The sequence below is a fragment of the Neltuma alba genome, unplaced genomic scaffold (genome assembly GCF_004799145.2).
Source record: "Neltuma alba isolate B1F8T4 unplaced genomic scaffold, ASM479914v2 tig00006156_pilon, whole genome shotgun sequence".
Taxonomy (NCBI): Eukaryota; Viridiplantae; Streptophyta; class Magnoliopsida; order Fabales; family Fabaceae; genus Neltuma; species Neltuma alba.
The window spans coordinates 9110-26794 of NW_021634368.1; the positions used below are offsets into that span (position 1 = coordinate 9110).

The window sequence follows — 17685 nt, forward strand, 5'->3', positions numbered from 1 at the left end:
AGGTAATAATATATTTGCTTTATTATTTTTTAAATTATTTTATTACTTCAATGATATATTTGCTTCATTGTTTTTTTTTTACAATTATTTTGTCAACTTGCTACTATATATTTTCACATTTCAATTCTTAGGTACTTTCCTTTGAAGCCGTGCCTACAGAGAATATATATGTCATCAAAGATGGCAGAGATTTTGAGGCATGGAAAGGATTTAACTCAAAGTTTCCATATTTTGCTACTGGTCCTAGAAATGTCTGACTTTCATTGGTGATCGATGGTTTTAATCCCTTTGGTAATATGAGCACCAGTTACAGTATATGGCCTGTGGTGTTAATTTCGTATAATCTCCCGCCTTGGATGTGTATGAAACCTAGCTCTTTTTTGCTATCCATGATCATTCCTAGCAAGAAGCCAATTGGAAATGATATGGACATCTACCTACAACCATTGATATAGGAATTGATCGAGTTGTGAACGATTGGTGTGGAAACTTATGACTCATAAGAGAAAAAACTTTTCAACCTTCGCGCAGTGTTAATATGGATAACTCGTGATTTTCCTAGGTTGGGAACATTATCTAATTAGAAGGTACATATGAGGTTGGCTTATCCTGAGTGCAACTTTGACTCCAAACCTATGCGCCTTCCACATAGTCTTAAATGGTGCTTCATGGGTCACCAGCAGTTTCTTGATTCGAAGCATAGATTTAGATTGCAACATAATCACTTCAATGGTAAACAAGAAAAGAGATATCCTCCTCTTGCTTTATCTGGCATTGATATATTTCAACAGCAAGAGGGTGTTGATGTTGAGTTTGGCAAAATTGACGAAGTTGAACAAGGTAGATGATGTTCTCGTGGCACATCTAATGGTTAGCCAATGCAGTGGCGAAAAAGAAGTATCTTCTTCACCCTTCCTTATTGGAAATTTAATTTGATCTACCACAGTCTTGATATCATGCATATCGAAAAGAATTTGTATGATAATATGCTATACACATTGCTCAACAAACCTGGAAAGTCTAAAGACCACCTCTCTGCTAGGAAAGATTTACAAGCCCTTGGAATTCATCCAGATGCTTGGCCTAATAATAATGACAAGTTTCAACCAGCTAAATTCACATTGACCAAGCAGAACAAGGATATCTTCCTATCAACATTAAAGAAAATAAAGTGCTTGATGGATATTCCAGCAATATCTTAAGGTGTATTGATCTGCAAGCTCAAAAGGTTACTGGGTTGAAGAGTCATGACTTGTATGTTTTGATGCGACAATTACTTCCTTTGGTACTTAAAAACACACTCCCTTCTAATGTCTCTATGATTTTGGTGAAGCTATGTTCATTTTTTAAAAAGTTATGTGCAAAGATTTTGATACCAGAGGAGCTAGACAACTACAAAATAAAATAATTTTGACGCTATGTCATTTGGAGATGATATTTCCTCTGTCCTTCTTCACTACCATGGTTCATCTAACAGTCCATCTTGTTTGAGAAGCAAAACTTGCTGGCCTAATTTAATATTGATGAATGTACCCTATTGAAAGGTATGTCATATTATCTCCTTCAATTTTCCACATTTTAAACTCAATTATAGACAATTATTAATTATTAATTAATTAAACATACAGATATTTAGGAAAATTAAAATCCTATGTCAAGAATAAGGCGTGGCCAGAGGTGTCAGTAGCAGAGAGTTACGCTAGAGATAAGGTCCTAACTTTCTATTCCAAATACTTTGATGACATCAAGACAACTTTCAATCGCCCCCCACACATTGATGATTGTTTACCAGGTCCTTCTAGTTCCAGCGACTTCTTTCCTCCTGTTGGGAAACTAATTGGAGCATTTGAATACTTCAAACTTACTCTTACCAAGAAGTTACAAGCACACAGACATGTCTTAATAAATTGCACTCAAGTTAAAACTTTTTTGTAGTAAGTTATACACTGATTTTCTTTTTATGTTTAAAGTTTCTTCATCATTGTCTTCTCTAACAAATGACACTATAGGGAATTTAGAAGATATGTCAAGCGGTAGCTACGAGTTCATTCACAAACATCCATTGAGGTAGACAAGAGAGTCCATAGAGGATTTCCAAGTTGGTTTACACGTCAAATACATAATGACAACACTCCCTACATAGCTGAACTCAAAAGTCTTGCACATGATCCATTTGATGATGCCAGGAGGTTTACTGCATATAATGTCAATGAGTTCAAGTTCCATACAGTAGCACATGATCAAGGTTTGCTCACACAAAACTCTTGAGTTTTTGGCAAGTTTGGAACAAGGAGTTATGCTAGTGACAGTGACATGCAATTTGGAGGCATTCCTTACTATAAAAAGCTTATTGATATTATTAAGTTCAATTATCAAGGACCTTTTACTATCACTCTATTCAAGTGTTGCTAGGCAAATACAACGACTTCACGTGGACTCACTACTGACAAATTGGGCATCACATCTTTTAACTTCTACAGGCTTATTTATACGGGAGAATATGAAGATCATGAGCCATACATTCTTGCCTGTAAGGCACACCAAGTTTATTATGTCAAAGACAAGAAACATAAAGATTAGAGTATGGTAGTTCACCTCAAGTCGTGAGATCTTTATGACGTGGGTGATAGTGGTGATGACCAATGAAAAAAAAACCGGACCGGACTGGCCAGTTCAACTGGAAAACCAGTGAACCGATCACCAATCCGGTCTGGTTTGCAGAAAAAACCGAAGGTGGTTTGAACCGGTGGTGAACCAGTCCAACTGGTGAAAACCGATGTTAAACTGGGAAAAAACCAGTTGGGCGGTTCACACGATTTATTTTTTTTGGTAGCCGAGCCACAAAAACGACGTTGTTTGCCTTAAAAAAATGCTCTTCCTCCCTCCCTAACTTGCCAGTCTCACCTCAAGCCCTCAGTCGAGCGGCCCTCCTCCAGCCCTCCCCTATCTGTGACCAAATCGTCGAGATCTCTTCCACCTACTCCAAGTCCTAGATTCTTGCCATGAACCCAGCAAAATCAGATCCATAACGTCGCCTCATCACTGACATTGGCACTCCCTCCTCCATGGCTCCATTCGCAGCTCTACTTCACCTTCGCCTTCACAGCTCTGCTTCGACTTCACCGTTCACCTTCGTAGCTCACATAGCAAGTCACAAGTCTCCATAGTCCATCCTCTCCTCACTATTGTCCTGCTTCACCTTAGCTGTTCACGGATGTCCTACTTCACCTTCAGTGCAAACATTGAGTTGTAGCCTTGTGGGTAAGCTCAAAACCTTTCCTTTTCACCTTCAGTTCAGGCATTGAGTTGTTTTAGCTGCTTCTCTCTGTGTTGTGACTGCTGTCGTGAGATATGAGAAGGGAGGGGGGGTGTCTTGATCTATAGCCGTGAGATTTGAGAAGGAAGGAGAGTATAAACATTTAAACTACTTTTGAGTTTTGACTTGATCCATCGCCGTGAGATTTGAGAAGGGAGGGGAGTGTTGTTTGACTTATTAGTGTATTGATGAAGATATGTATTTTGGTAATATTCATTTTGTGCAATTCAACATTTAAACTACTTTTTCTTATATTCCCTTTAGTGATTATTAGTTTATTACTTATGAATTTTGTTCCACTTTAATGTTATGAATTAAATTTTATTATTTTATTATGACCGGTCCGACCCCGGTTCGACCACGGTCCGACTAGTAACCCTTGACCCACTTCCTGGACTGGTTGAGTTCCCGGTCCAGTTTTTTGTTCCTTGGTGATGACATAATTTACGACAGTAAACCCTTCCAACCAACGAATTTTGCAAATTTCTTCTCCAAAGGAGATGATAATTTACTAATTGTTAAGTATTTCTTTTTTACATATAATTTTGATTCATTTTTGTTACATTAATTAACATTTTGTTCTTACTTAAATTTGTGTGTGTTATAATTATTTCTCATTATTTGACTTTATATATCTCATTTCAGGCAAGGTGATGAAGACTAAATTTTCAACAATTGATTCTAAGCCATTTTTTCAAAATCAGTATTTTTTTTTACAAACAAAAAAGTGCTACAAAATCTAAACGATACAACAAGAACTAAACTGCTACAAAATGAACTAAACCGCTACAAATGTCATCGGCCATCTATAAATACCCCTACTCTTCCTGTTATTTTTCACACCTCCTCAACCTCTCCTCTCCTTTCTTTTACCAGAAAACCTCCATTTCTCTCCTTTGATATCCCTCCTCCTATTTTCAAATTGTAAGTTTTTATTATTGTTTATTTAATTTTATTTTCTCATATTATTTAATTTTAATTTACTAATAATTTTTTTCATGCAAGAATTATTTATTTTTATTTTCTACTCTTTCGAATTTATTTCTTATATTTGTAAATAACATTTCAATTTTTTTTAAAATTTTTGCAATTATAAAATTATAAATCTTCTAATAATATTTATTTAATACTTAAAATATTACTAAAATTTTCTTATTTAACAAAACTTTAAATAAAACTTGATTACAAATTTGATAACACATTTCATTTCAAAATTATATTTGCAAATGATATTTAATTTATTATATTTTATCTTCAAAATTTGATTTTTTTAAATTCAACGTAATATTTTGTAGCTATTATAAAAACTGCTACAAAAAATAAAATTAAATAATATTTTCACATTTGTTGCGGTTTTTAACCGCCACAAAATCTTCCCGATGGCATTATTTTTTTTGTTGAAAATTTTACCATTTGCAGTGGTTATATAACCATTACAAATTTTACCGACAAATTCAATTCTCAGTTCCTACCATACCAATTTTTTGCTGCCGACACTTAGTAGTAGTTTTATTAACCGCTACAAATTTGAAAGTTGTAGCAATTATATGACCACTACAAAATGTCTGGAAGTGATCTCATTGATCACGTTATTAGTAGCAGTTTTATAACTGTTACAAAATAATGTTGTGGTTGTTTATCGTGTGCCACAGTTCCCATTAATTGCTACAAATCCATTTACTTCGATGGTTTTTATAGCAGTTGTCAGAACCGCTATAATTGTCACTTGTAGCGGCTACCACTACAAAGTATGTTCTTTTTTTGTAATGATTCTCCGTTCTCTCTTCTTGGCTCCATCTCCTTGCTCCTTCATCTACTCCTTTCCTCTTCTCGTCCAATCTGTCCTTGTCATCGCTAAGTCGTGCTCGCAATCTCCAACTCCCTACTACTCCCATCAAGAGCAAAGGCACTGTTACAGGTCGGGTAGCGTGGAATGAGATGAAAAGGCAAAAAGATTTGGACTTGGATTCTCTCTACAACCCTTTCCATCCTCTTCCCCTCCACTACCTTTTTTTTTCCCCTTCACAACCATTGGATCAAAGCTCCAACGGTTTAGATTTAATATTTTATAACATTTTATAAAAATAAATATTATTATAAAAAACAGATAAATCAATTTAAATTGTTAAAATCTAATCTGAAAAGTTCATAATTATAGACTGTTATTATAGAACAAATTTTTTTTCAATTTCTTTTTATTACAGTTGTGAACCATTTAGACCAAATTTTAACAGTTTAAATTTTTCTTTTTTTAATAACATTATTTTTATAAGATATTAAATCTGGACTATTGGAATTTCGATCCAATGATTGTGAAGAGAAAAGGAGCATAGTGAAGGGGTAGAGGATGGAAAGGGTAGTGGAGAGAATCCAAATCTTTTAAATAAAAGAGGTAGTGAATATATATTGATGTGTTTCAGTAGCTCTTTACTTAGAGTTGTGTGGAGATTTTTTTTTTTCTTCTTTTGGCATTTTACTTCTCTGATATATTAGGAAATTTTTATTTGAATTAAATCTAAATTTGGAAATTATTTTCATATTAAAAAAACATGTTCTGTAATTGTTTAATCTAAATACATTTATTTAATTAAATTTAAAATTTTCCAATTAAAATAATTTAAAATTATTGTATTACATAAATTGGTATTATTTTTTCATTTCACAGTATCTAATAAATGTCATACTCATTTTAGTAATTTTACAAATTAGATTTACTTATTCAATCATAATCCAAACAACTTTTATTTTTACCCAATCTAACTTTTTCAAAAGTCAATCTCAATATAAATCATATTATCCAATCTAACTTTTATCTAATTTAACTTTTTCAGAAGCTAAATTGAAGGGAAAAAGACAGAAAAATGCACCTCTAACTCTAGAAGCCCAAAAACGTCTGCCGAATTTCACAAATCCCATTTTGGTACCATCAGACCAAATTGGGATTATTTTCTTAGACGAAAAGACCAAACCGCCCTCACCCATTACAAAACGTGGGCACCACATAGGCACCACAATAAGCCGCACACCGAAGGAAGATAGGCGGGAAGGAAAGGAGAGAAACACGTGCGTTCCAGCAGCTCGAAGGTGACGAGAAGGTGGTGGTTCGAAAGGGTAAGTGTTTTTCTGAAATCATATGACTGTTTCATCCTCCATGCATGACTGTTGCGGTCTGTTTTCTTCATTTTGGTGGTCCTGCGTTCTGTATGTGGCGTTGAGGGTTCAGAGTAGGTAAGGGGCGGCATTACGTAAGGCATACGTTCTTCATATTGGGGTGTTGGTTTTTCCTTTTTTAGGTGTGAGAATTGTCATCAATATGAACAAATGAGTTGATTAGTGTTAGATAAGGTTAGGGTTGTGGGCAAGTTAGTTTTGTCAGCTTAAGAGGGAGACGATGCTCCAACAATCGTAAGTTGATTCATCTTGGGCTATTGGTTGTTGTTTTTAACTTGTGGGAATGGAACGTATGAGTCGGGTAGTGAGTGAGAGTTAGCTTAGTCTGGGACGGTGTTTATAATGATCTGTTTTTGGGGATAGCAGATGGTAGCTGAGGGAAATTGGAAGAAGCGTTGCAATGATCACGTATATAAGTGGGTTGAATATCCATAGTAATGAGGTTGTGAAGGGTGTTGTTAATAGTTAAAGTGGAGTTGTGAAACGATATATTGAAGTTGTTAACTTTGAAAGTAGCTGTGTTGGGTTTATGAAATATCCTTTTTACAGAGATGACATTGTGATGAAATATTTTCCTTGTTTGTTGTAGGGTATAATGCAGAATGAGTTGCAATATTGGGTCAACATATTCAAAGACACTTGCGTTGATTTTTCATCTTGGTGGAAACTTTGTTAATAATGTTGAAGGTGAAATGAGATACAATGGTGGGAGTGTAAGAGTTAAAACGATAAAACAGGGGATAAGATATGAAGAGTTGAGGTTAATGATATTGGAATGGTTTGATATAGATGTTAATATTTGTGACATGAAATATACAGTGAGCCTCGATGATAAGGCATTAGTAGATTTGGTTGATGATAGTGAAGTTGATAATCTTTTTCAGTATAATGACACTAGTGCACATGTGTATCTAGCATTGAAGGAGAGTACACCGGAAGTAATGGATGATCCAAAAATGTGAGACTTGTTTTTTTATGGTTATTTTAGTTGTTATTTGTTATATTGTTGTTGTGAATTTCCTAACAAAAGTTGTAATTATGCATGCAGCATTGACAACTACTTGGGATTGTCACAACAAATGTGTTTTTTGTCAAGTAGGGAGAATAATATGGACGGAACAGTTTGTGATGAAAATGGGGGTGACTGTGTAAGAGAAGGCGGTGGGGGATGTCATGTGAGGCTAGTAAGTACAGTAGAGATTGCACCAACACCAATGCCCGAGATGAATGCTGTGAAGTGGAAGGAATTGTTGTTAGGAAAGAAGCAAACTTTTGCAAATGCCACAGAATTCAGAAAGGCAGTATATAAGTTTAGTATTGCAGAAAACTTCGAGTACAAATATATCAAAAATTATGAGGAATGTGTGCATGTGAAATGCAAAGTTGAAGGTTGTCCTTGGTGGATAATAGCAAGAGTAGCTGCGAAGAGAAGTCCTTTCCTCGTTGTAACTCGACTCAGCAATGAACATGTGCATAATGTCCAAGAGATGATGCAAGTTACACATGGTGGAAGAGCAGCCTTGACATCATCAATTATCATTGAGGAGGTAAGGGATCACACTGAAAAGCATCCAAATGAAATAAGGAGGACCTTGGCAAGGGATTATGGTGTGAAGTTGATATATAAGCAAGCATATAGGGCTAAGGAAAAAGCATTAGAGGAAATACAAGGGAGGCCTGAACAGTCATACATGTTGATACCATGGATATGTCAACGATTAAAGGAAACCGATGAGAAGACGGTAGCTGAATGGGTAGCAACTGTTAACAATATATTTGAGCGTGTTTTCATAGCATATGGTTGTTGCATAGAGGGTTTTTTGTCTGGAGCAAGACATATACTGTACATAGATGGAACACATTTGAGTGGACCATATAGGGGAACGTTGCTATCAGCCTCAGCATATGACGTGGACAATGAATTGTTACCATTCGCGTATGCTATTGTGAAAGGAGAGACTTATGAGGAGTGGGCATGGTTCTTAAACATGATAAAACAGATAGTTGGTGCAATCCAATTAACTATTGTGTCAGATCGTCACAATGCAATAATAGGAGCTGTTGGAGCAATATTTGGAGGTGACCGTCATGCATACTGTTATAGGCACGTGAAGGAAAATTTCAGCTATGAAATGAATAAATTATACAGAGGTAGGAGGAGATAGTGGTATTAGTAAGGAAGTTGGATTAAAGTTGCTTGATGACATTGCATATGCAAGGGTTAACATTGAGTTTGATAAGGCAATGACAAGGATGGGAAATTTCAGTCCTCAGTTACTTCAGTGGCTTAACAATCATGGTGATATTCATAAGTGGGCAATGAGCAAATTTGCATATAAACGGTGGGATAACATAACAACGAACATTGCTGAGTCATTCAATGCTTGGATTGTAAAGGAAAGGCAGCATAATGTTGCCCAACTTATTCATGAACATCGTGAAAAGGTTGCAAGGAAGATGTTCGCAGCAAGTGTGGCAATGAGGAACGGGAGAAATGGTGTGGGTCCAAACATTGATGGAAAAGTGATGGAAAATGTGGCTAGATCGATTCATATGCATGGTGAACCTTATGGAGGTGGCAGGGTCTGTGTACATACTTCGCATGGAGCCTTATATGTCAATGTTCAGTCACATGAATGCACTTGTGCTGCATGGCAAATGACAGGGATTCCGTGTCCACACGTTTGTGCTACAATAAGGGTGGTTCATGCAAATGTGTATGATTTTGTGGAGGACTGTTATAAAATAACATCTCAAGAGAAGATTTATGGGAACACCATGATTCTAGTAGTGACAATTGACAGGCCTAATCCTGATGATTATATGCTGCAAAATATAGGAAACCAAGTGTGGCTATACCCACCCACAACTAGTAGACCTTCGGGAAGGCCAAGAATTAGGAGGCGGGAATCCCAATTCCAAAACAGGAAGATTTACCACTGTGGACAGTGTCATGAAGTTGGGCACAGTAAAAGAACATGCAGAAATTCAAACCCAAGTTAAAATTGGTGGTCCACGTGTGCGTTTATTTTGTAAAGGTTATTTTTTATTGTGGCTTGTAAATATTTTGCAACTCTTCGTATTTTTTTGGATGAAGGGTTGTGCCATGTGGTAAGTCGACATCGTAAGCCACACATAGTCAGTGAAATGTGTATTTTGATGTCAGTGACAAGAAAACATTAAGTGGGGATGAAATATTAATGTTAGCTTGTCACTGATTGTAAGTACTGTCAGGAAGGATCTGGTTTTAGGAAAATACCTATATTGAAGTTGTTATTTCCTTTAACTGTGTTGTTAACAATGACAGAAGTTGTAAGACGAGTCCCCTTATTATTCATGTTTGATATTGTTGCCTTATGTTTTATGTTTTTAAGTATGATCTTCGTATATGAACTTTGTTTGAACTGAGTTAAGAATATGGGTATTACTGATCATTTTCTTTTATGACAATTGTTCAACTTTTACTCGAGTTGTTGAAACGTTATTTAGGGGTTGTTATATGGTTTACTGAAGTTGTAATATGGTGGGTTTAGTCATTCTTGGAAATGCTGTTGGGAATGCATATTGAAGTGGGTTTAGTCCGTAAACACGTTTCTAAAGAGGGTGTAAGCACGCCTGTAAACCAGGTGGTTAACAGGTATACCTGTGTTGTGATAACCATATACTGACATTGTTAAAAGGTTAACTGAAGTTGTGAAAGGGGTTTTTTCCCCCATCTTTAGGAAAGTGTTGTGAATACCGATACTAAAGTTGTAAAAGTTTTAAATAATGTTGTTAAGCCATACACTGGAGTTGTAAAATTTCTCCCCGATCTTAAACACGTTTCCCATGAGGGTACAACCATGCAAGGGACCCATTAGCTAACAGTTACACATGAGTTGTGAAAAACCTATACTTCAGTTGTTAAAAGCTTCACCAAAGTTGTAAAAGGGGCAACATGCTTTCATCTTCAGAAAGCTGTTGTGAATACCTATACTGAAGTTGTAAACACGTATAATAATGTTGTTAATCCATATACTGGAGTTATAAAATTTACTACGAATCTTAAACACGTTTCCCACTTGGGTGTGGCCATGCAAGGGACCCATTAGCTAACGGGTATACATGAGTTGTGAAAAACCTATACTTCAGTTGTTAAAACCTTCACCGAAGTTGTAAAAGGGGGTACTTGTTTTCATCTTCAGAAAGCTGTTGTGAATACATAACTGAAGTTGTAAACACGTATAATAATGTTGTTAATCCATATACTGGAGTTGTAAAATTTCCCACGGATCTTAAACACGTTTCCCACTTGGGTGTGGGCGTGCAAGGGACCCATTAGCTAACGGGTATACATGAGTTGTGAAAAACCTATACTTTAGTTGTTAAAAGCTTCACCGAAGTTGTAAAAGGGGCAACATGTTTTCATCTTCAGAACGCTGTTGCGAATACCTATACTGAAGTTGTAAACACGTATAATAATGTTGTTAATCCATATACTGGAGTTGTAAAATTTCCCACGGATCTTAAACACGTTTCCCACTTGGGTGTGGGCGTGCAAGGGACCCATTAGCTAACGGGTATACATGAGTTGTGAAAAACCTATACTTTAGTTGTTAAAAGCTTCACCGAAGTTGTAAAAGGGGCAACATGTTTTCATCTTCAGAAAGCTGTTGGGAATACTTATCCTGAAGTTGTAAACACGTATAATAATGTTGTTAATCCATATACTGGAGTTGTAAAATTTCCCACGGATCTTAAACACGTTTCCCACTTGGGTGTGGGCGTGCAAGGGACACATTAGCTAACTGGTATACATGAGTTGTGAAAAACCTATACTTCAGTTGTTGAAAGCTTCACTGAAGTTGTAAAAGGGGCAACATGTTTTAATCTTCAGAAAGCTGTTGCGAATACCTATACTGAAGTTGTAAACACGTATAATAATGTTGTTAATCCATATACTGGAGTTGTAAAATTTCCCACGGATCTTAAACACGTTTCCCACTTGGGTGTGGGCGTGCAAGGGACCCATTAGCTAACGGGTATACATGAGTTGTGAAAAACCTATACTTCAGTTGTTAAAAGCTTCACCAAGTTGTAAAAGGGGGTACTTGTTTTCATCTTCAGAAAGCTGTTGGGAATACCTATACTGAAGTTGTAAACACGTATAATAATGTTGTTAATCCATATACTGGAGTTGTAAAATTTCCCACGGATCTTAAACACGTTTCCCACTTGGGTGTGGGCGTGCAAGGGACCCATTAGCTAACGGGTATACATGAGTTGTGAAAAACCTATACTTCAGTTGTTAAAAGCTTCACCGAAGTTGTAAAAGGGGCAACATGTTTTCATCTTCAGAAAGCTGTTGAGAATACCTATACTGAAGTTGTAAACACGTATAATAATGTTGTTAATCCATATACTGGAGTTGTAAAATTTCCCACGGATCTTAAACACGTTTCCCACTTGGGTGTGGGCGTGCAAGGGACCCATTAGCTAACGGGTATACATGAGTTGTGAAAAACCTATACTTCAGTTGTTAAAAGCTTCACCAAGTTGTAAAAGGGGGTACTTGTTTTCATCTTCAGAAAGCTGTTGGGAATACCTATACTGAAGTTGTAAACACGTATAATAATGTTGTTAATCCATATACTGGAGTTGTAAAATTTCTCACGGATCTTAAACACGTTTCCCACTTGGGTGTGGGCGTGCAAGGGACACATTAGCTAACGGGTATACATGAGTTGTGAAAAACCTATACTTCAGTTGTTGAAAGCTTCACTGAAGTTGTAAAAGGGGCAACATGTTTTCATCTTCAGAAAGCTGTTGCGAATACCTATACTGAAGTTGTAAACACGTATAATAATGTTGTTAATCCATATACTGGAGTTGTAAAATTTCCCACGGATCTTAAACACGTTTCCCACTTGGGTGTGGGCGTGCAAGGACCCATTAGCTAACGGGTATACATGAGTTGTGAAAAACCTATACTTCAGTTGTTGAAAGCTTCACTGAAGTTGTAAAAGGGGCAACATGTTTTCATCTTCAGAAAGCTGTTGCGAATACCTATACTGAAGTTGTAAACACGTATAATAATGTTGTTAATCCATATACTGGAGTTGTAAAATTTCCCACGGATCTTAAACACGTTTCCCACTTGGGTGTGGGCGTGCAAGGGACCCATTAGCTAACGGGTATACATGAGTTGTGAAAAACCTATACTTCAGTTGTTAAAAGCTTCACCAAAGTTGTAAAAGGGGGTACTTGTTTTCATCTTCAGAAAGCTGTTGGGAATACCTATACTGAAGTTGTAAACACGTATAATAATGTTGTTAATCCATATACTGGAGTTGTAAAATTTCCCACGGATCTTAAACACGTTTCCCACTTGGGTGTGGGCGTGCAAGGGACCCATTAGCTAACGGGTATACATGAGTTGTGAAAAACCTATACTTCAGTTGTTAAAAGCTTCACCGAAGTTGTAAAAGGGGCAACATGTTTTCATCTTCAGAAAGCTGTTGTGAATACCTATACTGATGTTGTGAAAACGTATAATAATGTTGTTAATCCATATACTGGAGTTGTAAAATTTCCCACGGATCTTAAACACGTTTCCCACTTGGGTGTGGGCGTGCAAGGGACCCATTAGCTAACGGGTATACATGAGTTGTGAAAAACCTATACTTTAGTTGTTAAAAGCTTCACCGAAGTTGTAAAAGGGGCAACATGTTTTCATCTTCAAAAAGCTGTTGGGAATACCTATACTGAAGTTGTAAACACGTATAATAATGTTGTTAATCCATATACTGGAGTTGTAAAATTTCTCACGGATCTTAAACACGTTTCCCACTTGGGTGTGGGCGTGCAAGGGACCATTAGCTAACGGGTATACATGAGTTGTGAAAAACCTATACTTCAGTTGTTGAAAGCTTCACTGAAGTTGTAAAAGGGGCAACATGTTTTCATCTTCAGAAAGCTGTTGCGAATACCTATACTGAAGTTGTAAACACGTATAATAATGTTGTTAATCCATATACTGGAGTTGTAAAATTTCCCACGGATCTTAAACACGTTTCCCACTTGGGTGTGGGCGTGCAAGCGACCCATTAGCTAACGGGTATACATGAGTTGTGAAAAACCTATACTTCAGTTGTTGAAAGCTTCACTGAAGTTGTAAAAGGGGCAACATGTTTTCATCTTCAGAAAGCTGTTGCGAATACCTATACTGAAGTTGTAAACACGTATAATAATGTTGTTAATCCATATACTGGAGTTGTAAAATTTCCCACGGATCTTAAACACGTTTCCCACTTGGGTGTGGGCGTGCAAGGGACCCATTAGCTAACGGGTATACATGAGTTGTGAAAAACCTGTACTTCAGTTGTTAAAAGCTTCACCAAAGTTGTGAAAGGGGGTACTTGTTTTCATCTTCAGAAAGCTGTTGGGAATACCTATACTGAAGTTTTAAACACGTATAATAATGTTGTTAATCCATATACTGGAGTTGTAAAATTTCCCACGGATCTTAAACACGTTTCCCACTTGGGTGTGGGCGTGCAAGGGACCCATTAGCTAACGGGTATACATGAGTTGTGAAAAACCTATACTTCAGTTGTTAAAAGCTTCACCAAAGTTGTAAAAGGGGGTACTTGTTTTCATCTTCAGAAAGCTGTTGGGAATACCTATACTGAAGTTGTAAACACGTATAATAATGTTGTTAATCCATATACTGGAGTTGTAAAATTTCCCACGGATCTTAAACACGTTTCCCACTTGGGTGTGGGCGTGCAAGGGACCCATTAGCTAATGGGTATACATGAGTTGTGAAAAACCTATACTTCAGTTGTTAAAAGCTTCACCGAAGTTGTAAAAGGGGCAACATGTTTTCATCTTCAGAAAGCTGTTGAGAATACCTATACTGAAGTTGTAAACACGTATAATAATGTTGTTAATCCATATACTGGAGTTGTAAAATTTCCCACGGATCTTAAACACGTTTCCCACTTGGGTGTGGGCGTGCAAGGGACTCATTAGCTAACGGGTATACATGAGTTGTGAAAAACCTATACTTCAGTTGTTAAAAGCTTCACCGAAGTTGTAAAAGGGGCAACATGTTTTCATCTTCAGAAAGCTGTTGTGAATACCTATACTGATGTTGTGAAAACGTATAATAATGTTGTTAATCCATATACTGGAGTTGTAAAATTTCCCACGGATCTTAAACACGTTTCCCACTTGGGTGTGGGCGTGCAAGGGACCCATTAGCTAACGGGTATACATGAGTTGTGAAAAACCTATACTTCAGTTGTTAAAAGCTTCACCGAAGTTGTAAAAGGGGCAACATGTTTTCATCTTCAGAAAGCTGTTGAGAATACCTATACTGAAGTTGTAAACACGTATAATAATGTTGTTAATCCATATACTGGAGTTGTAAAATTTCCCACGGATCTTAAACACGTTTCCCACTTGGGTGTGGGCTTGCAAGGGACCCATTAGCTAACGGGTATACATGAGTTGTGAAAAACCTATACTTCAGTTGTTAAAAGCTTCACCGAAGTTATAAAAGGGGGTACTTGTTTTCATCTTCAGAAAGCTGTTGTGTATACCTATACTGAAGTTGTAAACACGTATAATAATGTTGTTAATCCATATACTTGAGTTGTAAAATTTCCCACGGATCTTAAACACGTTTCCCACTTGGGTGTGGGCGTGCAAGGGACCCATTAGCTAATGAGTATACATGAGTTGTGAAAAACCTATACTTCAGTTGTTAAAAGCTTCACCGAAGTTGTAAAAGGGGCAACATGTTTTCATCTTCAGAAAGCTATTGTGAATACCTATACTGATGTTGTGAAAACGTATAATAATGTTGTTAATCCATATACTGGAGTTGTAAAATTTCCCACGGATCTTAAACACGTTTCCCACTTGGGTGTGGGCTTACAAGGGACCCATTAGCTAACGGGTATACATGAGTTGTGAAAAACCTATACTTCAGTTGTTAAAAGCTTCACCAAGTTGTAAAAGGGGGTACTTGTTTGCATCTTCAGAAAGCTGTTGGGAATACCTATACTGAAGTTGTAAACACGTATAATAATGTTGTTAATCCATATACTGGAGTTGTAAAATTTCTCCACGGATCTTAAACACGTTTCCCACTTGGGTGTGGGCGTGCAAGGGACCCATTAGCTAACGGGTATACATGAGTTGTGAAAAACCTATACTTCAGTTGTTGAAAAGCTTCACCGAAGTTGTAAAAGGGGCAACATGTTTTCATCTTCAGAAAGCTGTTGCGAATACCTATACTGAAGTTGTAAACACGTATAATAATGTTGTTAATCCATATACTGGAGTTGTAAAATTTCCCACGGATCTTAAACACGTTTCCACTTGGGTGTGGGCGTGCAAGGGACCCATTAGCTAACGGGTATACATGAGTTGTGAAAAACCTATACTTCAGTTGTTGAAAGCTTCACTGAAGTTGTAAAAGGGGCAACATGTTTTCATCTTCAGAAAGCTGTTGTGAATACCTATACTGATGTTGTGAAAACGTATAATAATGTTGTTAATCCATATACTGGAGTTGTAAAATTTCCCACGGATCTTAAACACGTTTCCCACTTGGGTGTGGGCTTACAAGGGACCCATTAGCTAACGGGTATACATGAGTTGTGAAAAACCTATACTTCAGTTGTTAAAAGCTTCACCAAAGTTGTAAAAGGGGGTACTTGTTTGCATCTTCAGAAAGCTGTTGCGAATACCTATACTGAAGTTGTAAACACGTATAATAATGTTGTTAATCCATATACTGGAGTTGTAAAATTTCCCACGGATCTTAAACACGTTTCCCACTTGGGTGTGGGCGTGCAAGGGACCCATTAGCTAACGGGTATACATGAGTTGTGAAAAACCTATACTTCAGTTGTTAAAAGCTTCACCAAAGTTGTAAAGGGGGTACTTGTTTTCATCTTCAGAAAGCTGTTGGGAATACCTATACTGAAGTTTTAAACACGTATAATAATGTTGTTAATCCATATACTGGAGTTGTAAAATTTCCCACGGATCTTAAACACGTTTCGCACTTGGGTGTGGGCGTGCAAGGGACCCATTAGCTAACGGGTATACATGAGTTGTGAAAAACCTATACTTCAGTTGTTAAAAGCTTCACCAAAGTTGTAAAAGGGGGTACTTGTTTTCATCTTCAGAAAGCTGTTGGGAATACCTATACTGAAGTTGTAAACACGTATAATAATGTTGTTAATCCATATACTGGAGTTGTAAAATTTCCCACGGATCTTAAACACGTTTCCCACTTGGGTGTGGGCGTGCAAGGGACCCATTAGCTAACGGGTATACATGAGTTGTGAAAAACCTATACTTCAGTTGTTAAAAGCTTCACCGAAGTTGTAAAAGGGGCAACATGTTTTCATCTTCAGAAAGCTGTTGAGAATACCTATACTGAAGTTGTAAACACGTATAATAATGTTGTTAATCCATATACTGGAGTTGTAAAATTTCCCACGGATCTTAAACACGTTTCCCACTTGGGTGTGGGCGTGCAAGGGACCATTAGCTAACGGGTATACATGAGTTGTGAAAAACCTATACTTCAGTTGTTAAAAGCTTCACCGAAGTTGTAAAAGGGGCAACATGTTTTCATCTTCAGAAAGCTGTTGTGAATACCTATACTGATGTTGTGAAAACGTATAATAATGTTGTTAATCCATATACTGGAGTTGTAAAATTTCCCACGGATCTTAAACACGTTTCCCACTTGGGTGTGGGCGTGCAAGGGACCCATTAGCTAACGGGTATACATGAGTTGTGAAAAACCTATACTTCAGTTGTTAAAAGCTTCACCGAAGTTGTAAAAGGGGCAACATGTTTTCATCTTCAGAAAGCTGTTGAGAATACCTATACTGAAGTTGTAAACACGTATAATAATGTTGTTAATCCATATACTGGAGTTGTAAAATTTCCCACGGATCTTAAACACGTTTCCCACTTGGGTGTGGGCTTGCAAGGGACCCATTAGCTAACGGGTATACATGAGTTGTGAAAAACCTATACTTCAGTTGTTAAAAGCTTCACCGAAGTTGTAAAAAGGGGGTACTTGTTTTCATCTTCAGAAAGCTGTTGTGTAATACCTATACTGAAGTTGTAAACACGTATAATAATGTTGTTAATCCATATACTGGAGTTGTAAAATTTCCCACGGA

At 37.0% G+C, this 17685-nt stretch overlaps 1 protein-coding gene across 1 annotated transcript; it reads left to right on the forward strand.

The window, feature by feature from the left end:
• Positions 1-593: 593 nt before the first annotated feature.
• LOC114749748 (uncharacterized) lies at positions 594-9490 on the forward strand. Its single transcript, XM_028938287.1, has 4 exons — positions 594-840; positions 7307-7445; positions 7536-8566; positions 8637-9490. Exons 1-4 carry the CDS (start codon positions 594-596, stop codon positions 9488-9490), a joined length of 2271 nt encoding a protein of 756 aa, XP_028794120.1.
• The last annotated feature ends 8195 nt before the right edge of the window (positions 9491-17685 follow it).

Bases quoted from the DNA above. Each gene is read 5' to 3' on its own strand.
- LOC114749748 (XM_028938287.1), top strand. From the start codon at position 594: ATGAGGTTGGCTTATCCTGAGTGCAACTTTGACTCCAAACCTATGCGC. The intron at 841-7,306 runs GTAGATGATGTT...TGAAATATACAG, and splicing joins AATTGACGAAGTTGAACAAG to TGAGCCTCGATGATAAGGCA. The intron at 7,446-7,535 runs GTGAGACTTGTT...TTATGCATGCAG, and splicing joins GTAATGGATGATCCAAAAAT to CATTGACAACTACTTGGGAT.